This window comes from Phyllobates terribilis, unplaced genomic scaffold, assembly GCF_046119375.1.
Source record: "Phyllobates terribilis strain yellow unplaced genomic scaffold, ASM4611937v1 Scaffold_3__8_contigs__length_932513732, whole genome shotgun sequence".
Lineage (NCBI taxonomy): Eukaryota > Metazoa > Chordata > Amphibia > Anura > Dendrobatidae > Phyllobates > Phyllobates terribilis.
In genome coordinates, this window is record NW_027362763.1 from 568,672,354 (window position 1) to 568,699,483 (window position 27,130).

General features: G+C 42.0%; 1 protein-coding gene across 1 annotated transcript in view; it reads left to right on the plus strand.

Moving 5' to 3' along the window:
* LOC141257186 (scavenger receptor cysteine-rich domain-containing protein DMBT1-like) overlaps nt 1-27,130 on the plus strand; it is a 458,733-nt gene that overhangs the window by 319,868 nt on the left and 111,735 nt on the right. The window contains exons 30-34 of the mRNA XM_073671423.1: nt 5,678-5,883; nt 10,996-11,016; nt 16,080-16,100; nt 18,564-18,584; nt 25,574-25,888. Coding sequence (XP_073527524.1) covers nt 5,678-5,883; nt 10,996-11,016; nt 16,080-16,100; nt 18,564-18,584; nt 25,574-25,888 — 584 coding nt within the window. The remainder of the gene's footprint in view (nt 1-5,677; nt 5,884-10,995; nt 11,017-16,079; nt 16,101-18,563; nt 18,585-25,573; nt 25,889-27,130) is intronic.

Consider the following 27,130-nt stretch of genomic DNA (forward strand, 5'->3'; position numbering starts at 1 on the left):
ACCTGGAAGAGGCTATCCAGCTTTTCTCTAAAGTCATGCAGGGTATGTGACTCCCCTGAGTACTGGGGTAGCCAAGCTGCTCCCGGGATATAGGGCATGGTGAAGGGCATAACTGCAGCAGCGGTGGCGCTGGCGGGGGTTGAGGCAATGAAGCTCTCCTCCGCATCCGACATCTTCCTCCCCCCTAGTGGACCGTGGCCTACCTTGCGATGATCCTGTTCCGTAGGCCGCGGCTCCGCAGTAGATCGTCAGGGTTGAGGACCTTCCGTCGCGCTCCGGTGACGTCGGCGTCTGCTGGGCTCCTTCCAGGACCTTACGCAACGTCCGGACGTGAGGCGGGGCTTCAGTTCTCGCGCGCTTTCGGAGTCCACGCCCCTCTTCTTCCCGCACGGCGTCCTCAAGATGGCGTCCAACGGCGGGAAAACTCCACGGATGGCGGGAAGAAGGCTGAAGATGGCGCCGGATGGCGGGAATCTTCACAGATGGCGGGAAGAAGGCTGAAAATGGCGCCGGATGGCGGGAATCTTCACCGATGGCGGGAAAACTTCACGGATGGTAAGTTTTAAAAGTCTCTTTTTCAGGCACGCAGTACCCGGTGGTTGCGGGCACGAAATCCTGCTGACTACGCCAAAGTTGACGCGCCCCTGGGCCTGTGTCGCGCTGTGTTGCGCACGCGGGAGCTTACCCGGAGCCGGATCTCTTGAGGGTTGTAGTCTCGTGGCGGCGACCCGGTCCGTGCCCAGGGAGTCAAACTGAGCGGCGATGTATCGGCGGTAGATGTTGTACGACTACGCCACCCGTTGAATGCAGCTATGGAGCTGCCGCTGCAGGACAGTCCGCTGAGGCCGGTGGATGGATGGTGCAGCGTAGATGGTATAACCCCCAACGGGAGGGGTATGGCCTCAGGGCAGCAGATGTGGATGATGGGGGTAGCAGGAACCACTCGGAGACGGTACGGTCTAGTTCAGGTTCTTTACTGGTGACAATGATAGACCCTCCCGGAGTACTGGCTAGCGATTGGGGCCTGGTCAGTCCTTGAGCAGATGGGATCTCCCCTGGCCAGGTGGAGTTGTAGGCCTCCCAAACTGACTGTACTCTTCTGGCTACCTTGCTAGAAGCGGGTATAAGTAGCCCACGTCCCTGAGTGTACCATGTGGTGCTCACCCGTATGGCCGGTGACTCGGGGCCTTCTAATGGCTTCCGCTCCACGATGGCGGTGCTGGTCCCACGCGTGTGACCGTGCCTTCGGGCTTCTTGGCCAGAGGACCTGAAATCCCCTGCCTGACGGATTCTGCTGCTGGGTAGGAGTTAGTCCCCACAGCCTCGGACTCCGGGTCCGTTAAGAAATCTTCTCAGTCAGGGCGAGCTCTGCAGCTGGCAGCCCCTGACTTGTAGTAGTATTGCTCCCACTGAGCTTCTGCTGTTTCTTCCTGTGACTGTTTCTTGTCTCTACTCTCCTTGACTGACTAACCCTGCTTCAGCCCCGGGTTTATATAGGGGAAGGTCTTCCCCTCCCAAGACTGGGCAGGAGGTGTGGCATGCACAGGATCCCTGACCAAAGGACCTCCCACCTGCTCTCAGACATAACATTACATTACTGTGGGAAACCAGACCCCTGGGGTGCCACACAAGCAGTCCAGAAAAGTGTCAGTTTAGTATTGCGGCCTGTGGGTCGGTGGGTGGCTGCATATTTGTGCTTGCATTCCAAGTACCAGAAATGTAAGGAGATGGATGGCATCTATCATGATCATGAATAATGCACTGCTATATATAGCACAAGCAATTGGATAATTTCAGCTTCAAGTCTCCTAAGGGGATTATTGAAGTCAGTAAAAAGTGTGGAAAAAAAGTTTTTAAAAAATAAAAAAAAACACAAAAATTCAAATCACCCCCATTTTGCCCCATTGAAAATAAAACAATTAAAAAAATAAAAAATACACATATTTGCTATCACAGCATTCAGAAATTTCCGATCAAGATATAAAACAATGAATCCGATCGGTAAATGGAGCAACGAGAGAAAAAAACATCAGAATTACTTTTTTTTGGCAGCCACAAATAACCTGCAATAACAGGCGATCAAAACATTGTATCTACCCCAGGTCAGTTTTATCATATAGTGACCATGGTAAATAAAAAAATAAAAAAACAATTGTGGAATTGCACTTTTTTTTGCAATTTCACCGCACTTGGACTTTGTTTCCCGTTTTCAAGTACACTATATGGTAAAATCAATGGTGTCATTCAAAAATACAACTCGTCCCACAAAAAACAAACCCTCATATGGCTATATTGATGGAAAAGTAAAAAGGTTATATAGCTCTTGGAAGAAGGGGAGGAAAAAAACAAAAGTGTAAAAACAGATAATCGCAAGATCATGAAGTAGTTAGTGATATGCAAATGATAATAAATGTAAATAAAATTTTCAAACAATCTAAATTTTTCAGTATCACTTACAAGCTTCATAGGCAGAAATACACTTAGACACCTTGTCATGCTGTCAAAAAGGTTGTTAATGGTTGTCTGAGGTTTGTTCTGCCATTATGAATGCACTTTGGCAAGATCTGCTGTTGGCAGCTCCCTTTGCATTTGCCAACTAATGTGATTCCAGATGTGCATAATGGGAGATAAGTCTGGAGACACTTCAGGCCATGGTCGCATGTATAGGCCACCCAGACTTCTCACACTAACATGAGCAACAGAAGGCCTGACTTTGTCATGTTAAAGAACGGCTTCTAGGAAACTTCTGAGGAATGAGGACACCACTGGTTCTATGACCAAATCAACATGACAATGAGCTGTTAGTATACCTGGAATGAAGATTAGAGGGGTGCAGCTATCATACATTATTTTAGCCCACGCCATAATCCCGGGAGTAGGACAACTATGACATTCCTTCGTGAAGGACGATTCATGGCATTGTCCTCGTAGTCTCCAGACCAATCTCTGGCTATCATTGTATCCAAGACAGAAGCAAGATTCATCACTGAAAATGATAGACATCCATTCCACCTTCCATTGGATGCAATTATAGCCGGAGATTGTTCTTGACATAATGTAGGTTACATCAAAGAGAGCCCTTCATGGGATAAGATCACATTGGTCTTACTCCCAGGATTATGGTTTGGAATGGGGTAATGTATGGTAGCCACACCCCTCTAGTCTTCACTCCGGGTACACTAGCAGCTTGGCGATACATTGATTTAGTTGTAAATCCAATGGTGGCACCATTTTTCAAAATTGCCCCAAGAGCTATTTATCAACACAACAATGCCAGGACATGGTGTTCTTTCTACTATGAGCAGCATGTGTGGCTTAGAAGTGCTACAATGGCCTGCGGCCTCTCCAGACTTGTTTTCCATCAAGCACATCTGGAACTTCATTATTTGACCTTGATGATTTACTTGCCAAATTGCATTCAGCATGGCAGAACTTCTTTAGACAACCATTAATAACCTCATTAATAGGATGCCAAAGAGTGTAAGTGCGTGTATTTCTATGAGTTTTCCTCATACTCAATCCTGAATTTATTCAGATATTTTGAAAATTTTGTTTTCATTTTTTAAATCTTTTGCAGATCATCAACATGTTTATCGATCCCATGATTTCCATAACCCTACGATTTCTCCTTTTTGGTGTTGCAATTTCAATGTTGAAGAGTGGATATTAACTGTAACAGTCAAATTATCCCAGCAACAGTTGATAATCTGTCACTTTGTTATTGACAATACGTTTTGACTAAGGTTATGTTTAGAAAGCACTGAACGTTGTAAATCAGTCACGTCCACAATAGTTGGACATGTCTAGCTATGTGTACAGTAACTTGTGCTCATCTACCTAGTGGACCACTAGTGAAGCTGTCTAATATTTACAAGCACTCTATGGGTCCATAAATTGGTCTAGACCACTGTATGCGGCAATATTTTTTGCATGGACCTAAAGTTTGTTTGAAAAGTCACTTATTTTCATAGGCTACAGTTTGTCCCTGTGTTGTCTGTGTATGGTTCGTTGGACACACAAATACGTCTGTGTGAATAAAAGCTATAAGCCAATTTATACATGTAAATTTTCAGAAGAAAAGCTTGCTTTGCTATATTTACAGGGAGCAATCATCAACACTCTATGTGATTAAACTAGTGCTAGTGCCATCATTCTTGCTGCCAACAATCAATAATTTCAATGTCTGAATTAAAGATGCAATCAAATGAGAAGTTAATATTTGCTGGTTTGTCATTTGATCAGTTGATATACACTGGTCAATGATCTGTAATGAATATCTGTGTGAATGTTCATCAACCCATCATCTGCCAGTGTAAAAGGGCACGACTTTTGGATATGGGACGGACCCAAACTCCATCTTAAAGCAACCATAACTACAGTAAACCTCGACACTGGAATAAATCCACAAAAAAAACATTGTTTTGGTTGTCAAAATGGCCACAGCTTTATTTAAATCACAGGATTAAAATAATCACATTAGGAGTCAGGTGAAGTACTAGTACATTGGGATTCACCAGTACTGTGATATCCCCAGCTGTCTGACATACAGCACCAGGACAGACAGCCATAAAGGGGCGGCACGGACTGGCTTGCCATTCAAGCAGAGCCACTAAACTTTCAGAGCACCAATGACCCTATTATCCTCACTCCTGTGTTTAACCACCGTGCTCACCCCTGATTGACGTTACATTTACAACATCCTTGAGGCTGGCCACCAAAGCCGAGCCTCTTCACCACCATGAGGTTTTACATCCTCTATTAGTTAAAATGAGTCCACCTTAACTTGTCTGCAACTCACACCTGACTCCTAAACCGCAAAGCTGTAACGGGTTATAAATTCCAAGTCATATACACTTTCAGTCTTTTTATTTTTATTTTATAAATCACTTTGGTATACTTACAAAGTAGATGCCCCATGCAAAGGGCAAACTTGGAAAACCTCCAACTCACAAAGAGTCGTCCTACAGCACTCAGGAGAGGAAAAACCCTCTGTGGAGGAAACACCCTCTGTGGAGGAAACCTCTAGGGAACCATGGCTGAAGGATTGCCCTTCCCTTGGGCTTAGAACGTTAATTCTAATATTAATTCTTTATAGCCATGATAAAATTGGACATGGTACAAGATATACAATGGTTAATTAAACAAATTCAATAAGCATTCCTCAATATACGAGTAATGGTTGAATAAAGCGTTGTAGAACATTGATTCTAACAGGGCAAGAGGGCGGGTGATGTTTCCTCCAATTCACCCAGTGAGAGAAAGAAGGACAAGTCAGAGAGTTACTTCCTCTATGTTGCCCCACCCTCCTCACAGTAAGACAACAGACAATACTGTGATCCTTCCTCTTAAAGCAGAATCACTCTTGCTTAAAATCTAAACAGCTATACAAACAAAGCTGCAGGAATTAAAGGTTCACTCCTCCCAAAGTCATGTCCCCCCCTGCTTAGTGCTCTGAAGGTTTCTTTATATTGAAACCTGTTCTTGTACCTGGTCACAATTGCTTAGATTCAGAGTCAAGTTTTTTTTTTAGAGAGACTGAAAGGTGAACTCTGGGTTCATAGGATGTCTTTCAGCAAGCCTTAAACCCAGGAAGCCATTTATTTTAAAAGCTCCTTTTTAATTTGCTTTACTTTCTGTTAGAATCTGATTGTAACCACTTTTTCTTTTGTTTAAACAGTGTCGAACATCATCCACATTGTATCTTTGACTGGGTGACTATATATGATGGGATTCCTCAGTACTCTCCTGAAATAGCAAGAATTTGTAATGGAACCAACACGATCGACACTTTCTATTCATCTTCTAACATCATGGGCATTGAGTTTGGAAGTGACTCTAGTGTACAACAGAATGGCTTTCTCGCAGTGTTTTCATCAATTTATCGTCAGTATTATAACGTGATAACATTATACTGTATTGGTGAATGTCTCAAAACAAAAATATATATTCACAAATTGATTGAAGAGATTGTCCTCTTAAATTCCTGCTATTTCTATTAAGTTTACCTAGAGTTAAGGCTAATCATTTGATGCTACAAGGCACTGCCAAAATTTAGGAAATGTATTTTTAGATTAAGTGCCATTTTAACAAATTAGTGGGCCCACTGCAAAGTCCCCCTCCTCCTTAATCATTTTCACATTTTCCAATTTTAAAAATTGAGAATAGCACACATTTACTTCACTATGAGCCATAACACATAAACCAGATACCTAATATTGAGTAGATCTTTTTCACGCTGTAAGCGGTGAAATAACGCTTTCATAGAATGGACATATGTTTCCTACACTTACTATGCATGCTCAATCAGATTGAGCTCTAGAAAATTTTACACAGTGTTACAGTGTTATCTTACTGCTGCCATGATGGAATACTTTTGCCATGAAGAGGTGTGCTTGCAAATATGGGCTTAATCCAGGGCTGGCGTCGGCACCCGGTGTACCCGGGCAAGTGCCGGGGCCCTGGACCATCAGGGGGGCCCACTCGCCGTCAGGGCCCGGGCTGCTTCCCCGGCATCTGTGCAGGGCCACTGGTGCTGTTCAAGCCCTGCTCTGTTTCATGCAGCAGCTGCAGTGTGGGGTCAGTGTGCTGCTGCTCCACCAATCAGGCCCAGTGCTGTCACTTACCAGACATGGCCGCGCGCTGTGCGGTTGTGTTTGGTAGTAATGACGCTGCAGGTGCGACACACAAGCACAATTAAAGGCGCAGTGTCACCCCTGCGTGTCATTACTACCAGACACAGCCGCACAGCGCGTGGCCATGTCTGGAAAGTGACAGCACTGGGCCTGATTGGTGGAGCAGCAGCACACTGACCGCACACTGCTTCTGCTGCATGTAGCAGAGCAGGGCTCGTATAGCACAGGCAGCCCTGCACAGATGCCGGGGAAGCGGCCGGGCCATGATGGCGAGTTGGCCCCCCTGATGGTTCAGGGCCATGTGACACGCCTGAGGCCCTGCACTGCCACATGACTGAGCTGGACGAGACACAGGCCAGTGGGCAGGTGAGCGAGCTTCCCCAATCCCCATATAAAAAATATTTCTTATGTGTGTGTGCATGTATGATGTGAATGTCTGTGTATGTCAGTGTGTATGACTGTGTATATATATTTGTCTGTTTTATATGTGTTTTTAAGAATGTGTTCAAATATGTATGTGTATATATCTGTACGTGTCTGCGTATTGTGTGCGTATATCTGTGTACCATGTTCATGTGTGTATGTGTCTGCATGCCTGCGCACCGTGTGCTTGCGCATGTCTGAGTATTGTGTGCGTGTCTGCGTATTGTGTGCGTGTCTGTGTATATTGTGTGCGCGTGTCTGCGTATATTGTGTGTGTGTCTGCGTATTGTGTGCGTGTCTGCGTATTGTGTGTGCGTGTCTGCGTATTGTGTGTGCGTGTCTGCATATATTGTGTGTGTCTGCGTATTCTGTGCGTGTCTGCGTATTGTGTGTGCGTGTCTGCGTATATTGTGTGTGCGTGTCTGCGTATATTGTGTGTGTATGTGTCTGCGTATATTGTGTGTGTCTGCGTATTGTGTGCATGTCTGCGTATTGTGTGTGCGTGTCTGCGTATTGTGTGTGCGTGTCTGCGTATATTGTGTGTGTGTCTGCGTATTGTGTGCGTGTCTGCGTATTGTGTGTGCGTGTCTGCGTATATTGTGTGTGTGTGTCTGCGTATATTGTGTGTGTGTCTGCGTATTGTGTGTGCGTGTCTGCGTATTGTGTGTGTGTGTACGTGTCTGCGTATTGTGTGTGTGTGCGTATTGTGTGTGCATGTCTGCGTATTGTGTGTGTGTCTGCGTATTGTGTGCGTGTCTGCGTATTGTGTGTGTCTGCGTATTGTGTGTGTGTGTGCGTGTCTGCATATTGTGTGTGTGTCTGCGTATTGTGTGCGTGTCTGCGTATTGTGTGTGCGTGTCTGCGTATTGTGTGTGCGTGTCTGCATATATTGTGTGTGTCTGCGTATTCTGTGCGTGTCTGCGTATTGTGTGTGCGTGTCTGCGTATATTGTGTGTGCGTGTCTGCGTATATTGTGTGTGTATGTGTCTGCGTATATTGTGTGTGTCTGCGTATTGTGTGCATGTCTGCGTATTGTGTGTGCGTGTCTGCGTATTGTGTGTGCGTGTCTGCGTATATTGTGTGTGTGTCTGCGTATTGTGTGCGTGTCTGCGTATTGTGTGTGCGTGTCTGCGTATATTGTGTGTGTGTGTCTGCGTATATTGTGTGTGTGTCTGCGTATTGCGTGTGTGTGCGTGTCTGCGTATTGTGTGTGTGTGTACGTGTCTGCGTATTGTGTGTGTGTGCGTATTGTGTGTGCATGTCTGCGTATTGTGTGTGTGTCTGCGTATTGTGTGCGTGTCTGCGTATTGTGTGTGTCTGCGTATTGTGTGTGTGTGTGCGTGTCTGCATATTGTGTGTGTGTCTGCGTATTGTGTGCGTGTCTGCGTATTGTGTGTGCGTGTCTGCGTATTGTGTGTGCGTGTCTGCATATATTGTGTGTGTCTGCGTATTCTGTGCGTGTCTGCGTATTGTGTGTGCGTGTCTGCGTATATTGTGTGTGCGTGTCTGCGTATATTGTGTGTGTATGTGTCTGCGTATATTGTGTGTGTCTGCGTATTGTGTGCATGTCTGCGTATTGTGTGTGCGTGTCTGCGTATTGTGTGTGCGTGTCTGCGTATATTGTGTGTGTGTCTGCGTATTGTGTGCGTGTCTGCGTATTGTGTGTGCGTGTCTGCGTATATTGTGTGTGCGTGTCTGCGTATATTGTGTGTGTGTCTGCGTATTGTGTGTGTGTGCGTGTCTGCGTATATTGTGTGTGCGTGTCTGCGTATATTGTGTGTGTGTCTGCGTATTGTGTGTGTGTGTACGTGTCTGCGTATTGTGTGTGTGTGCGTATTGTGTGTGCATGTCTGCGTATTGTGTGTGTGCATGTCTGCGTATTGTGTGTGTGTGCGTGTCTGCGTATTGTGTGTGTGTGCGTGTCTGCGTATTGTGTGTGTGTGTGCGTGTCTGCATATTGTGTGTGTGTGTGTCTGCGTATTGTATGTGTGCATAGTGTGTGTGTGTGTCTGCGTGTCTGCATATTGTGTGTGTGTGCGTGTCTGCGTACTGTGTCTGTGCGTGCATACTGTGTGTGTGTGCATGCGTGTCTGCGTACTATGTGTGTGCGTGCATGTTTGCATATGTGAAGGATGAGGGGGCAGGCTGGGCCCTGTGTCCTATACCTATACTTCTCAGCCGTATCTGTGCATCATGAATCGCGGTATGTGCTAAAGGGGCCACTGAGACTCTTTCGCCCGGGGCCCACAAAAACCTGGAGCCGGCCCTGGCTTAATCTGCAGGTTAATAGCCTTCTAAAGGTGTTTGTTTGAGGATATGACAGGTTCTCTTTATGTAGATAGTATGTATCAGAGGAGCATCCACATGAATGCCAGAGCCAATAGTTTTACAGCACTAACTTGCTCAGAGCATTACACTGCCTTTTAGCCCATCTTCTTTCTATAAAGCATTCAGGCACCATCTCTTCCTCTCTGGTAAGCATCTCACAAATGCCTGGCCATCCACATTGTAGACATGAAAACATGATTTATTAGACTAGTCTATTTTCTTCAATTGCTACATGATCCAGTTATAATTCCTATGTGCCCCTTGCTTTCGGCGGTGGCCCTGATCAGCATAGGCATTCTTACTGGTCTGTGGCTACACAGTCCCATATACAACAAGACAAATACAGCAACGTGAACACATCATATGAACATATCCTTAGTAAGCATACTACAAAATGCATAAATTTGCTTTAAATTAACATACAAAACTGCAAGAGGGATTGTCTATGCTAATCATCCAGGACCCCGTTGTTGCTTGATCTCACTGTGTTTTAGAGCTGGGGTCCACTAAATCATTGCTTTTGAAACTCCAAGGTTTGCATTACTAGTGAGACGTCTCCTACTTAGTGGTGGGGCATAGGTGGAGAAGCAGTTTTCATAAAAGAAAACACTTGATACAGAGACCTTTCTCTATCTGCAGAAATTTCTACTTTAGCAACATAATTTGCTAATTTTGTGCGTATTTTACTGTAATACTGGATTCAGGGGACAAATATAACAGAAATGTGATATTGTTTTTTAAATGGGTTGTCCACCCTTGTGGAAATTTTCAGCAAACCCTGCAGATTGCTAAATCCTAATATTAAGTAATGTACACACCGCTAGGATTCAGCTTTGCTTGCCAGTCCCAGGCGGTCATCCTGAGACGACAAAGATGCAATTTGGAAAGTTGTAGTCATTTGCTGACCAGAGTCTGGGCCACATCTCAATAGAATCTATTGAATGAAGCTGCTGAGACTCTAGTTGGTTTCTGACTACAAATATGCAAATTGCATACTTGCCGTTAAATGACAACCACTGGAACCAACAAGCAATGCCAAATCCTAGTGGAGTGTACATTATGATGAGGAGAGCTGCCAAAAACCTCCTCAGGTGTGTACAACCCCTTGAATTGTAGCCTGTATAGTGAGGCCTTAGTAGTAAAAGTTTGAGAAGCTTTGCTGTCTTAAGCCTCATTCAGACATCAGTGATTTTTTTCTTACACATCAGGTTTACTCGTATTAAAAAAATTCTATTAGGAGAAACTTGAGAAACCTTCATCAAACAGTCCGTGAAAAATGGACAGCACGCTGATGGCACCCAAGTTTTTCATAAACCATTGGCTAATGTAATCCAAGACATGGATCTAAATTTGACATGTCTCCGTTATTTTGTGTGGACCACTCAATTCTCAAACATACATGGACATATGAACAACTCTATAGGCTATAATAGCTGCGAGTTCTACTGGTGAAAAACATGGATAGAATTTGTACATGAAAAACTGATGTCTGCATGGGCCCTTAACCAATTGGTCAGGTAAATAGGTGGATAAACATATGCAGAAGAAATATAAGTTTGAGTGAACCTTTAAATAAATTATATTCTAAAGTGTGCTTTTTTTATTTCTGCAGGTGACCCTTCCACTTCACCAGGTAACAAGAGCTCTATTTTTTGAAACATTAAGAAATTTAATACTATATATATATATATATATATATATATATATATACAGTACAGACCAAAAGTTTGGACACACCTTCTCATTTAAAGATTTTTCTGTATTTTCATGACTTTGAAAATTGTACATTCACACTGAAGGCATCAAAACTATGAATTAACACATGTGGAATTATATACTTAACAAAAAAGTGTGAAACAACTGAAAATATGTCTTATATTCTAGGTTCTTCAAAGTAGCCACCTTTTGCTTTGATGACTGCTTTGCACACTTTTGGCATTCTCTTGATGAGCTTCAAGAGGTAGTCACCGGAAATGGTTTTCACTTCACAGGTGTGCCCTGTCAGGTTTAATAAGTGGGATTTCTTGCCTTATAAATAGGGTTGGGACCATCAGTTGTGCAGAAGTCAGGTGGATACACAGATGGTAGTCCTACAGAATAGACTGTTAGAATTTGTATTATGGCAAGAAAAAAGCAGCTAAGTAAAGAAAAACGAGTGGCCATCATTACTTTAAGAAATGAAGGTCAGTCAGTCCGAAAAATTGGGCAAACTTTGAAAGTGTCCCCAAGTGCAGTTGCAAAAACCATCAAGTGATACAAAGAAACTGACTTACATGAGGACCGCTCCAGGAAAGGAAGACCAAGAGTCACCTCTGCTTCTAAGGATAAGTTTATCCGAGTCACCAGCTTCAGAAATCGCAGGTTAACAGCAGCTCAGATTAGAGACCAGGTCAATGCCACACAGAGGTCTAGCAGCAGAGACATCTCTACAACAACTGTTAAGAGGAGACTTTGTGCAGCAGGCCTTCATGGTAAAATAGCTGCTAGAAAACCACTGCTAAGGACAGGCAACAAGCAGAAGAGACTTGTTTGGGCTAAAGAACACAAGTAATGGACATTAGACCAGTGGAAATCTGTGCTTTGGTCTGATGAGTCCAAATTTGAGATCTTTGGTTCCAACCACCGTGTCTTTGTGAGACGCAGAAAAGGTGAACGGATGGACTCTACATGTCTGGTTCCCACCATGAAGCATGGAGGAGGAGGTGTGATGGTGTGGGGGTGCTTTGCTGGTGACACTGTTGGGGATTTATTCAAAATTGAAGGCATACTGAACCAGCATGGCTACCACAGCATGTTGCAGCGGCATGCTATTCCATCCGGTTTGCGTTTAGTTGGACCATCATTTATTTTTCAACAGGACAATGACCCCAAACACGCCTCCAGGCTGTGTAAGGGCTATTTGACCAAGAAGGAGAGTGATGGGGTGCTACGCCAGATGACCTGGCCTCCACAGACACCAGACCTGAACCCAATCGAGATGGTTTGGGGTGAGCTGGACCGCAGAGTGAAGGCAAAAGGGCTAACAAGTGCTAAGCATCTCTGGGAACTCCTTCAAGATTGTTGGAAGACCATTTCCGGTGACTACCTCTTGAAGCTCATCAAGAGAATGCCAAGAGTGTGCAAAGCAGTCATCAAAGCAAAAGGTGGCTACTTTGAAGAACCTAGAATATAAGATATATTTTCAGTTGTTTCATGCGTTTTTGTTAAGTATATATTCCACATGTGTTAATTCATAGTTTTGATGCCTTCAGTGTGAATGTACAATTTCCATAGTCATGAAAATACAGAAAAATCTTTAAATGAGAAGGTGTGTCCAAACTTTTGGTCTGTACTGTATATATATATACATGTATATATATATATATATATATATATATATATATATAAGGTGGGGCATTTATATGGATACACCTAAATTAAATGGGAATGGTTGGTGATATCCACTTCCTTTTTGTGGCACATTAGTATATGGGAGGGGGAAAACTTTTCCAGAAGGGTGGTGACCATGGCAGCCATTTTAAAGTTGGCCATTTTGGATCCAACTTTATTTTTTTCAATGGGAAGAGGGTCATGTGACCCATCAAACTTATTGAGAATTTCATAAGAAAAACAATGGTGTGCTTGGTTTTAACGTAACTTTATTCTTTCATGAGTTTTTTACAAGTTTATGACCATTTATAAAATGTGTTCAAAGTGCTGCCCATTGTGTTGGATTGTCAATGCAACCCTCTTCTCCCACTCTTGACACACTGATTGCAACTCCACAGAAGAAATGCTAGTATTGCTATCAGTGTGAGAGCGGAGATCGCTTTATGCGTTTAATGTCTACGAATACCGCGATCTCCGGCGCCATACACTCCTCTTACCTGTAACGGCTCCATGCGTTCTTCTGTCTGGAGCCAGACTGCGCGAGCATGTCGCACTTGCGCAGTCTATAGAGGCTTCAGACAGAGGGACACTTGTAGCGTTATACTATAGATACTATTCAAATTCACCTGGTTCGGTAAATGTACCCCAAAAATTTTATTTACAGCTGATCGATTCACAACAACGCAATACTGCAAAGCCTCCAATTGCTTGAAAATTATATGTGGATCAATTTGAGTTCCCCTAAGATTGTATTGAGCCCCTTTTAAGCTCTGTAATGCAAACACAGCTGGCTGTACTGACAAACTTTTTAAGATTTTTAAATTGTTCAGCATCAGGCCAGCAACAGCAGTTCCAGCAGCAGCAATGCAATATATATGAGATGATGGACAGAGTATAGATGCAAAACTGGGCATGTACACTTGGCACTGGTGGCAGCAGATCAGTGAAGAAGACAAGGACAGGCATTTAGGCAAATGGTACCGATGACCATTGGCATGAGCCATGAATGAATGAAAGTTGGCACTGATCCATGCCTGATTCATTTTGACAAATGTAAGCTTTTCTACACTTGAGTAGGATAACCTGGTCAAATTGTAACCTGGTCCTAATCACAAATTGTTAAAATACACAGGGACCTGCAAATTTCATTAAATTTGACTTAAAGGGATATTCCCATCTCCAAGATTGTATCCCAATATGTAGTATTTGTAATATTAATAATATTAGCAAATACCTCCAATAAGAAATGTAGTATAGTTCTTCAGATTCATTATGTCGCTTATCCCATGTAGGGCATTGCAATAGCTTAGGTATCCATGGTTATGGATATAGTGACAGTTAGTTAGTTAGACAGCTCTTAGTGGTCATAACCATGGCTACCTAATATACTGCAATGCCCTTCATGAGGTAGACAAGATTGCGAATCTGAAGAACTATACTAAATTTTTAATTGGAGTTATTGGCTAATATTATTATTATTACACCTACTACATACTGAGATAGAATCTTGGTGATGGGAATACCCCTTTAAAGTCGATTCACAGCAGAATGATTCAATAATCTCTAATAGAAATGTGTTCAGATTTTCAACCGTGACTGCAGGTGTCTCATTATTGTTTAGACTGTCTTATTTTCCAGAAGGGTAAGTAAATAAAAGCAAAAATGTTGAAAGGAGAAATATTAGATTGAGGAATTAGATTTTAAATACACTCCTCAAAAATTGAAATTACCACACCAAGAAGGAAGTGTCAAGGAATTCTGAAGATCACAGGATCAATAAACATATCAATGATATGCAATTGATGAAAAATGTATCTCGATTTATCGAGTATGAGTGCCAAAATGCATGCACTTACACATCTTGGCAATTAATCAGTGAGGTTATTTATGGATGTCTGAGGAATGTTCTGCTACACTGAATGCACTTGGGCACACAAATTGTCAAGATCCACTGCGGGCAGCTCCCTACCTTTGTAGTTGCAAACCAAAGAAGTCCCAGATATGCTCGAGGGCAGACAAGTCCAGAGATGCTGCAGGCCATGGTAGCAGGTTTAGGTCAAGCAGGCTGCGCACAGTAGCACCAGCTACATGTGGCTTGGAGTTATGATGTTGAAAAACCATTCTTAGGATGCTTTCATGTTCACTCGTGAAGACCTCTTCATGGCATTGCCAATTTGGTCTCCAGACTAATCGTTATTTATCATTGCATCCAAGACAGAAGTGAGACTCATTTCTGAAGAATAGAGATAAGCGGATCTTTTGAAGTTTGTCTTCACAGACATTGATGAATATTCCCCAAAGTTTTGATTCATGACGAATAAATTTGCGCAAATCCCAATACTGGAACATTTGTAATTGCTCAGAAGAAAACAGGTCAGGGAGAGAAGAGAGTGAACCCCATGAACCATAGGAGCCTACACTTTACAGGCAAGAGAGAGAGGACCCCGCTGACCGTAAGAGCTTAGAAGTGAGCAGCTCAGTAGCTGGGTGCACATATACAGCAGAGTACAGATTCAGTAGAGAGGCTTCTATCTCCAAAACTGCACTTTTAAAAGGTCTTTTGAACGATCAGTAGGGGTCTCAGTACCCAGAATTGACTGATCTACTCTCAATTAAAGAGCCAAAAACATTTAAAAAAATCTTCAATAAGTTAAGCTACTCTTTAAATCTTTACTAGTGCTACTGCCTGCTTCTAATCAGTACTGTGGTTCCCGTATGGTCGGCACTCTGATAATTGTTGGTAACAACAACTACCATCATCTCCTTTCCATTTTTAAGGACATACATGGATATGCAGATTCATGCAATACAATTGTATATGAAGCTGACCCAACTGTGCAATTAATTGACATACTAACTCTTGAACTGATGTGATTCTGGTGCTGTATTCCTGTACTGATGGTGATTCTCGCGCTATATTCCTGAATTGATGTTGGTTCTGTTGATGTATTCTTCTATTGATGGTGGTTCTGGTGATGCATTCCTGTACTAATGGCTGTTCTGGAGATGTATTCATATACTTAAGGTTATTTTGGTGATGTAGTAATGTAGAAGTAGTAATCTTTAATTTGATTACATTACTATAGGGTCAGTGTGCTGTCTGTTGCACAGGAACAACACAAAGACTAAAAATACAGCTTTCTGAATGAGGCCATATATGTCAGCCAAACAATGTGTTTGACTAACACCCCCATAATTTGCATATCATTGCCATGTTAATTGATCCTGTGACCTTGATAATTTTATATTTTTTCCTTCTTGGTGTTGCACTTTCAATGTTGAGGACTGTAATTTCCATTCTAAATTGTCTTTTCTTCAACTCTGCAGGTCATCCTACAACTTTCCCAGGTAACATAACTCATATTGTTCAACTCTAAGATTATGAACTAGAACTGTTTATCATATCTTTTTAAATTGTAATATGTTGATAAAATATAATGATAATTTTAGTTTTATTTCCAAAATGTAGGATGTGCTCACAATATTTTTAACATGGATAAAATTTGATGTAATGTACACTAGGTCATATTAGGCACACAAAAGCAAAAAATACAGAGCAAAGGGTTTTTTGCCTCATTTATATAACATTTTAGGCCCTGTTTTACATACAAATTAATGTGCAGTCTGTGTGCTTATTGGTGTAGGGATAGCATCAGTAAATCCATTGAAAAGCAATGAAGACCAAACAATTATTTGAGTCACCAATAATTTTCATTCTTATTAAATACAATAAGAAACTAAATGGTATGTTCCCACAATGCAAAATCACAGTCAAAATGAATAGTTTTTGCAGCAGTTTTTGAAAATTACTGCAAAAACTACACATTTTTATTGATATTACACAATTGCAATAAAAAAAGCAGAAAAAACACATCCTATGAACATACACTTAGTGACTATACTCCAAAATACATTAAGTTACTTTAAATTTACATACAAGACTACAAGAGGGATTGTCTATGCTAAGATTTAATAATTTTTAAAGAGGTTGTCCACCTACTGTGGCTACCAAAAGTTTTGCATTTTTTTTAAAGTGTGATTACTTCTGTCTGGTTGTTTTGATGCCGTTTTCCTGGAGATTTTAGTAAACCGGAAGCAAATGGTTGTCAGCTATACGGACGAAAACTGTGTTTGCATTGTTTTATCCCTTTATGTGTTAGTTTTCAACATTTGCTGGGCCAAATGTTTTGCATATTTTGTAATAGGTAGTCGAATTTGCCTACATTTTTTTTTTTTCATGTGTGTGTTTTTAGGTTAAAACATGGCAAAGACAAGGCCAAATGTATCACCAGATGTGAGGAGGCTTATTATTCTGAGAGTGAAGTAAGGCAAAGGTCAAAAGAGGTAGCTATGGAATTCAACTGTTCTCAGAGTCAAGTGTCACGTATATTAAAGAAAGAAAAAGAAGGTTATGGAACAGCTGACAAACCTAGAAGTGGACGACCACGGAAAACTTCCTCCATAGTTGATCACATTAAGAAAAAGTTGGCATCTGATGTCCATAAAAGTGCTGTACAGATTTTGCACAAAATGAATGAAGAATATGGGGTCAAAATAAATTGCCAAACTGTGGTGTGACGCCTAAGAGCAGTAGGGTTGAATGCATGAGTTCTAGTCAAGAAGCCTTTCATCTCTGCAAAGAACTGGAAGGTCCGACTTGGGTTTGCCAAACAACACAGCCAATGGAAAGAGACAGATTGGTCTAAGGTTATGTGCTCGGATGAATCCAAATTTAATCTGTTTGGTAGTGATGGCAAGCACTATACATACCGTCCAATTGGGAAATGTAATGATGTAAGGTACCAAACACCTACAGTGAAACATGGTGGTGGCAATGTCATGGTTTGGGGCTGATTTTCTGCATCTGCCCTGGCACTCTTCATAGAATTTATGGAAATATAAATGCTACCATGTACAAGGATATAATGGAGAATGTAATACTGCCACATGGTAAAACCAAAGTAGTCAGGGGATGGAAATTCCAGCAAGACAATGATCCTAAATACACATCCAATTTAGTAAAAAATTGGTTAGCGAAGAAAAATATTCGCCTGTTGCAATGGCCAAGCCAATCACCTGATTTAAACCCTATAGAGCTCCTTTGGGGTGAGCTAGGGAGATGAGTTGGGGCCCATACCCATAGCAATGAAGATGAATTCTTTGCAGATTTGCAAATGGAATAAAGCAAAATCCCTCAAGATGTCTTGAATACTCTAGTGGCTTTAATGTCTTGTCGGTGTGGTGCAGTAATTAAAGCAAGAGGTTTTGCTCCAAAATACTAGGTTATGGCATTGTAAACAATGAATTACTCTCTATGTTGTGATCAATAAATAGTATATGCAAAACTTTTGGCAGTCAGTTTTCTTTAATTAAATAACCATAACTATATTCAAAAGCATTTTGGTTAAAATTAAGGTCTGGCATGATGACAACTTCATAAACTTTCAATTCATCACCAGGGAAATGGCATCACGACAACCCGACAGAAGTAATCACACTTTTAAAAAATATGCAAAACTCTTGGTCGCCACTGTATGTTTCTTCATTTAATAGATTATATTGAGAAGCAGCTAAGACTCTAGTTGGCATATGACAAGAACTATGCAAATCGCATGCTTTTAATCTAATGAGTGGAAAAATGCTTTAACGTTGGCCAGGATAGTGAGAACTTAGTAGTACAAGTTTAAGAAGTTTTGCATTCTTAGCCAGATGATGAGTTAAACAGGTGAAGAAACATAGGCAGAAGAAATATGAGTTTGAGTTAACCTTTCAAGAATTATTTTCTAACTGAGCATTTTTTTATTTCTGCAGTTGAATCTACCACTACTCCAGGTAACAAGAGCTATCTTTCTTTTATGACTCTATGAAATTGAATTGTTTTTACAGTAGATAAAATAAGTTGGTGAATAAAAATATTATAATATGTTGGTAAAATATTGTGATATACTAATTGATTTAGATTTACAAACATGACTGCAGGAGATCTTTAAGTGACAATGTCTAGGCTAATCCTAATTGGTCTTATTGTAGCTAAGTCTCATTTTTGGTAAGCTCTTTTTGTTTTCCAGAAGGTTAAATAAGTATAAAGACAAATGTTAATAGAAGATGATGAATTTGAGGAATTAGATTTTAAATAATTTCCATTATCAATTGTCTTTTTTTTTAATTTTGCAAGTCCTACTGCAACTTTTCCAGGTAACATAACTCAAATTGTTCAAGTCTAAAGTTCAAAATTATAAACTAGAATAAACATCTAAGCAGTAATCTGTAATTTGGTTGGCAGGGGTATACTGCCCATAGTGGCAGATATCAATGAATAGAGTGGTGTTTCATGGAGCCAAAGGCTTCATGACCCACCATCCAGCATGTGCCTGTGAGTCTGAAACTCTGTGCACTGCATGCATGATGACTTCATTATATCGCTCCTGAAGTACAGAGCCTAATTATTCATACTGCACAAACCAGAGCAGCACGCCAGGGGAGACAGGATGAAATGAGTACTGCTTATATAATTATTAAATTATTATTTAATGTCAGTTGCTGTGAGGACCCTCATATTGAGTTGGGGACATCATACTGAGTGGAGGTGGGCTGTGGGGGACATCATAATGAGTGGGGGGTGAGCTGAGGGGTACATCATAGTGAGTGGTGGATATGGAGATATCTTACTGAGGGCCATAATACTGGGCTGGGTGCTGTGGGGTCATCATATTGAGTGGGGGGTTATTGGGCCAATATACTGAGTGTGTAATGGAATTGGGAGCCATCGTATTGAGTAGTGGGCTGGCTGTGGTGGCCTTCCTAATGAATGAGGGGGTGTGGGAACATCATAATGAGGAGCAATCTTACTGTGTAGTTGGCTGTGGGGACCATGATACTGTGTGGGCTGTGGGGGAAATCATAGTGAGTGGGAGGTGAGATGTGGGGGATATCTTGCTGAGTGGGGTTCTGTGGGCCATTCATTATACTAAGTGAAGGAATGGCATTGGGGGCCAGCATATTGAGTAAAAGTCTGGCTGTGGTGCCCATCCTACTGGGTGAGGGGGGGTGGTAGCATCATACTGAGGGGCAATTATACTCTGTAGTTGGCTGTGGGGACCATGATACTGTGTGAGTTTGGGGGCTGAGGGGTATCATATTGAGAAAGGTGATCATACTGGGTGGGCTATCATACTGAGTGATGGCTGTGGAACATCATAGTGAGGGGCCATTTTAATGTGTGGGGGTGGGGCTAATAATAGTGTGTGGGGTATCATACTGACTGATGGCTTTGGGCACATCATACTGAGTGGGGGCCTTCATACTGACAGATATGAGGTTATTATACTCTGTGCATGTGAGGGCATTTATGAGAGCAATAAACTCTATAATGACGATAAAAGGGGTTTTGTGGGTGAGACCTCCAAGTGACTTCAATGTACTCAAGTATTTTACAGTAGGTTCTTTGACTTTTATAAAACAGTCCAAAATAAAAAATTCTATTCAAGAGTTGTAAACAGACATTTTTTATTTTTCTGGTGGTTAGATGATAACTTCAGATTGTGGTGCAACCCCTTTACCTAAACTTTTATAGCAAATATTTCGACTCGGCACCCGGGCCTTGCTCTTGCCTGATCTTGGGGGATGTCGCGGTGGCCGGCTCCCGGGCCCGTACCCTGGGGTCACTCTTAAAAGGAAAAGGGGGAAGTTATATGGGATAGGGGAATGTTCGTGACGCCACCTGTGGTGTCCGGTGAAGATCACCAGCGCTGCGACAGTCCTCTGAGGCCGGTGTTCAGGCAGCTTAGTTGGTGCAGCTCCCCACAGGTGGAGCGGGGCCTCAGGGTAGTGTAGAGAGGGTGTAGAATAGAGCGTTGGCGGGTGCAGAGCAGACAGAGGCAGTAGTTGAAGTCATCCAAGTCTTTATTCACTGTTGTGTTTACTCAGCTCAGAGCTTCTCTCTGCTGTCACACGGTGAGCTGCAGCTGCCAGGGTGGGGTTCAGCACTCTCCGGGTAGTTCAGGAGTGCTTGACAGGACCCCCGCTCTAGTGTGTTCCTCTCCTGTTGAACTTCTCCCGCCTTGTGCCCCCCACTGAGTCCCGTACGAGTACTGCGATGTCCCTTGTGGGCAACGTGTAGTTCCCGGACCGACTGGGTGCCCTTCTTGGTGACTTGTGGTGAGAATGTGGCGTAAGGCCGGGTCCCTCTGGATAAACTCAGATTAGGGCATACAGGTGGTGAATCTGCTCCATCCGTATCCCCCTGGGATCCACATAAGCCTCCGGACTTTTCTGACAGAGACGTGAAGTGCAAAGTCAGATAATCAGGGACCGGTACCCCTCTTGCGGCAGGGTCTCTCTGGCAGGGCCAGAAATAAGGTATGCTGGTGGCGACTCCGCTCCGTCCGCACCCCCTGAGATCCTTTCACCTGTGGAGCCTCCTCTGCTCCCCTCCTGGGCCTTCTTGCTTGGACCCTGACCGGGGACAGAGCCAGTTATAACTCTGCCCCGACCCCCCGTCTCGAGGCCTGAGACCGGGAACCGTGGACCCTCAGCCGGCTGCAGCTTTGTGCTGACTTGCTGTCCCAAAAGACCTACGACCAAAGACCTTGTTATTAAGATGGCCTCCAGTTATATAGAATTCTAATTAAGTGCTTAAGTAAATGCTTCCTCCACCCTCACTCACTACGTGGTTCCCCCTAACTTCGGTTCCCCTCAACTCCTTCATTCAGGCCCGGGGCAGCACTATGGTGCTTTAGGCCCCCTTCAGAACTGGAGTGGTGTAGTGTTGAGTGTGTGGCTGGGGTCCTGTGTAGTAATCCATCCTTACCTGGGAGAGGAGATACCACTCCTCATTCTGAGGTGCAGTACCCCTGTGGCGACTGAACCCTCAGGGGCGCCACATGTGCAGCAGCAGCAAGCCATAAGTTAGTGTTTATATAGCAAGTCACAAGATCTGGAATACGAAATTGCAGAAATAATCTATCAACAACCATTTTTCTTTTGCTACTGGGAGGAAAGGAAATAAAGAGAAATGTATAGACTACAGATGCATCTTAGCAACCTGCTGATATGACATATGTTAATATCTGTGGAATCTTTTGGCTTCTTCAAGTTTAGTGCTAACTGCAGTGAGGTATGAAGTGTTCATCAGGGATCCTTCATGGATACTTTACCTAACTAGTTGAATCTCCACATCGCGGCCCACAAAGTACTTACTAGATAGAGAACAATTGAATATTGCAGTACCAGGGGTGTAACTAGGGGGGTGGGGAATCAGGTGGATCGTTTGCCCTGGGCGCAGACAGCGGGAGGGCGCATCAGGCCACCTAATGCATTAGTCAAATATGTTTCCCATTCAGAATTTTTCCACCCCGGGGAGTGTGATTTGGTCGTTCTCCAAGCTGAACATTGGACAGTTGGCTCAGAGAACATGTCTCCCTGTACTCAATTGTGCTTGCATCTATCAGGAGTAAGTACAATTGAAGCTCTGACTGCCAGCACTTCCAGGGTCAAGGTAATAGCAGCATGCCCAGGTAACCTGATCATGCTGTTATATTGTGGGGGTGAATCTTGTGAGGAGGCAGTATTGGAGAAAAAAGTGTGATGAGACAGCATGGTGGGAAAGTGTGAGGGGACAATATGAAGGGAGAAAAGTGTGAGGGGACAGTATGGGAGTGAAATTTGAGGGGACACAATATAGAAACTGGGTAGTGTGGGGTGGGCAGTATAAATAGGGGCCAGCATGGGGAGAAAATGTGAGGGCACAGAAAGGAGGGCACGTGATGCAGAGGGGCATGCAGAGTGAGGAGAGGGCACATTATAGAGACTGGGTAATATAAGTGGGACACAGTTTGAAGGAACAATTTGAAGAGAGGCCCTGTATAAAAAGAAAGGGTGCAGCATTGTGGAGGACATTTAAGATAGTCAAAGAGGGTGGTCTGTGGTGGTTATAGTTCATAAGGGCATACCTGACAGTTTGGAGGCTATGCACTTTAAGAGGGACATTGTGCAGGTAACATTTTGTACAGTGAGCAAAGTGAGGGGCAATTACTTATTCAGGGCCATAATGTAGGGCAGATATTTTTATTTAGGAACATTATAATGACACTGTTATTTTTAAAGGCATCATGTCTGGATGTCTTCATGTCATCATGTGTCTGGACAAGATGGAGAAGAAAACAAAAACAGAACTACTGTTTTTCTTTTGGCACCTATAGATGCCACCTGTAAGATGGCACCTATAAGGTATCTGGTTGTAAATGTTTATTTGTGATATTGATTACAACTCATTAGTATTGTGTTTCCTATATGGTCTTCAGTCTGATGATGGTTGTTAACAACAACTCCAGTATGTCCTTACCATGGATAAGGACAAACTATGAGTTGTAGGTTCACGTGATACTATTGTACATGAGGCTGACCTGATATTGCAATTGATTGCCGTATAATCTTGGAGATGTGTTCATGTACATTTAATGATGGTTCTGGTGATGTATTCATGTACTGATAGTGGTTCTGTATTATTGTACTGCTGTTGGTTCTAATGATTTATAATAAAAGTATATACTGTATATATAAAATACAATATATTCAAATCTAAATCCTAAAATTTGGGCCCCACAATAACGTATGTATAGGACAATTAAATATGTGCGAAAATATGTGCAGGAGTATACAAAAAAATTATTAAACAAAGTTAATATACAGTATCTTGAAAAAGTATTCATACCCTGTCAGCTTTCCACATTTTTTCACATTACACCATTAACTTACAATAATAATAATAATATATTTTTTTTTTTATAGCACCAACATATTCCACAGCACTTTACAATTTTTAGATGGGGGACTTATACAGACAATAAAGACATTACAAAATAAACATAACTCAGATATCAAAAAGAATGAGGGTCCTGCTCGCAAGCTTACAATCTATGAGACTTAAATGTATTTTATTGGAATTTTATGTGATATACCAACACTAAGTAGTACGTTTTTGTGAAGTGTAAAGGAAATGATACATGGTTTTCTAAATATTTAAAAAATATGAAATCTGAAAATTGTGACATGCATTTGTATTCAACCCATCAAATACTTTGTAGAACCATCTTTCACTACAATTACTGTTGCAAGTCTTTTGGGGTATGTCTCTACAAGCCTTGCACATCTACCAGCCTTGCTTAAATTTTTGCACATTCTTCTTTGCAAACTAGCTCCAGCTCAGTAAGATTAGATGGAGAGCATCTGTGAACAGCAATTTTCAAGTCTTACCACAAATTCTCAGTGGGATTTAGATCTGGATTTTGACTGGGACACTCAAACACATAAATATGCTTTGATCTAAACCATTCCATTGTAGCTCTGGCAATATGTTTAGGGTTGGTGTCCTGCTGGAAGGTGACCTGTACCCAAGTCTTAAGTCTTTTGCAGCTTGTAACAGGTTTTTCTAAGGATTGCTCTGTACTTATCCCCATCTATCTTCCCATCAAGTCTGACCAGCTTCCCTGTTCTTGCTGAAGAAAAACATTCCCACAGCATGATGCTGCCACCACCATGTTTGATGGTGGGTGTGGTGTTTTCAGGGTGATGTGCAGTGTTAGTTTTCCACCACACATAACGTTTTGCATATTGCTTCAAAAGTTATAGTTTAGTCTCAGCTGACAAAAGAACCTTCTTCCACATGCTCAAACAAATCTGCTCAAACCAATAACTGCTCAGTGCAACTTCACAAGGGGCAGAAAGAATGTGTTGGAAGCAGAAATCCTAAAGGCCAATGTCGACCCCATGACTTAAATTAAGAAGCCAGACCAGAAACTCCATATGAAAACATATGTAAAGAGGTGTTTGCCCCTCATCAGTGCAAAACAGGAGATCTGATCTGTCTGGATGTGAGGATTTTGACATGCGGTTTATGGGGGGAACATTTCTCTTTATGGAGAGTGTCAAGCTGGTGTAAGGAGACTTACAGGCTATGCAATGCTCTTATTGGAATTTAAATATGCAAATAGCCTCCTGCCACAGCCATTGCACAGCCATGCCAGCCACACATTTCCTAACTGCCCACTTTCTTTCATAGCGCTAGATTGTACTGCTGCTATCAGGTTGCCATTGCTGGCCCTAAACTGCTACATATCTCTTTGACTGCACAGTTCTAACTTTCTACATAAACATGAAACAGCTCACAAAATAGGACCATTTTTTTAAAAGGCTTGGTGACATCAAGCCATAGCTTCTTCACTTTGAAAACAGTACTCCTGTTTTGCATCCCTAAAAATGGGGATAATTTGGGGAATTTTGAGAAAAAGCCTTTTTAATTTCCTAATAATTTTATCATTAATAAACCAGGTTAGGGCAACAAAAAAGGGGTATTTTTCAATTCAAGTTGAGTAACAATAATGTATTCACATTCAAAAGAGTACACCTGGTTTGTATCCCTAATTAAATGGGAGCTAAAGTATAGATGCAGAGGAAGAGGACTCAGTGTCTCAAAGAGCGTAAATCTTGGATGGAGTAGGTATCTGGAGCTGGCAGGGTACGCGGTATCCACCGCTAGTTCCTGGTGCACCAGATGGATACCGCGTTCCCTGCCAGCATCTATACTTTAGCTCCCACAAGCAGTCTGTGTACTGATGAAGGTATGTTTGACCGAAACGTTTTGTTAATTTATGGACTGCATTAAAAATTTTACTTTAATGAACTCTTGAGTGCCGAGGTTACTCTATAGCATAGTATGGGTTCGGCCCCTATTTGAGCACCAGTGTCCAGCAGTGCAGCGATTTTCTCTACTAAAAATCAACTCTGTCTTTAACAAGAATACATTATTTTGGTGTTTTTTTTAGAAATTCTTCCTATGCGACTGGTCAATGGCAATCATTCATGTGCTGGACGGGTAGAAATTTACTACAACAATGCATGGGGAACAGTATGTGATGATGTTTGGACCATCAATAATGCACATGTTGTATGCAGACAGATGAACTGTGGATATGGAATTTCTGCTTTACATTCTGCATATTTTGGACAAGGCTCTGGAGACATTCTGCTAGACGATGTGCACTGTGTAGGAAGTGAACAGTACTTGTGGCAGTGCAGTCACAATGGTTGGGGCTCTCATAACTGCAATCATGGAGAGGATGCTGGAGTCATCTGCTCAGGTATGTTTACAGAGATATCAGAACGTTTCCTAATATTCCTCCATGCAACACCATTGTGCAGGGAACATTATAAGGCAATGCAGCTCCAAACCAGTCCTGTGTTCTTTTATGATCATCAGTAGGGACCTCAGAAGTCATATGTCAGATGAGAAAAATCCTTCAGTAAGTCTATACGTAAAGTATAATAACGTTAGAATTTAAGACTGCAAGTCTTTGACCATGTGCTCAGCAAGTAGGGCATTTGAAGAGGACCTGTCACCAGGTCAAAAGTGACCAGTTTTTCTCTAATTTTATGCTCAGCTGAGTATGCATTTTTTTACTTTATTTTTAAAATCTGCCATACCATTCCAGTGATATGGACTTTTTATTTTAGTGCTAGTTTTTATGGTTTTACATAGCTAATAGAATTCTTGGGTCGTGTCTTTAGGCTGCTCTGGAATCTCGGGAATCATATGGTGGATCAAAAACTGACATATACAGGGGAGCAGTGAAAATAATTTTATAATCAAAACTGGCCACTTTTGACCTGGTGACAGGTCCTTTTTAAGCCTTAAGACACACCGCTTTATAGATACTAAATTACATTGGTGCAAGAAGAAATTTTTGCAGCTCATGTCATGAATCAGAGGAGAAGCCAATATACTAGCAAAGTGTCAGCAGGAAATGACTTGGAGAAGCAGGTATAGTAAGTAACCCAGTTATGTAATTCATTTAATTATTAAATTGCTCAATTGAAGGCAGGGTAAACTAAATAATTGGTCCAGACAAAATATACAGTGAAGGAAATGACAAAGACATGAACAGTCTATAATTTTAAGGGTAGGTTAATTTTAACATTGAGAGATAGAATATCCAAAAAAAAATGAAGAAAATCACATTGTATAAATTAGATAAATTTATTTGCATTTTGCAGTGAGAAATAAGTATTTGAACCCCTACAAACCATTATGAGTTCTTGCTCCTACAGACCAGTTAGATGCTCCTAATCAACTTGTTACTTGCATTAAAGACAGCTGTCTTACAGTCACCTGTATAAACGACTCCTGTCCACAGACTCAATTAATCAGTCAGACTCTAACCTCTACAACATGGGCAAGACCAAATAGCTTTCTAAGGATGTCAGGGACAAGATCATAGACTTGAACAAAGCTGGAATGGGCTACTAAACCATAAGTAAGATGCTGGGTGAGAAGGAGACAACTGTTGGTGCAATGGAAAATGGAAGAAATACAAAATGACTGT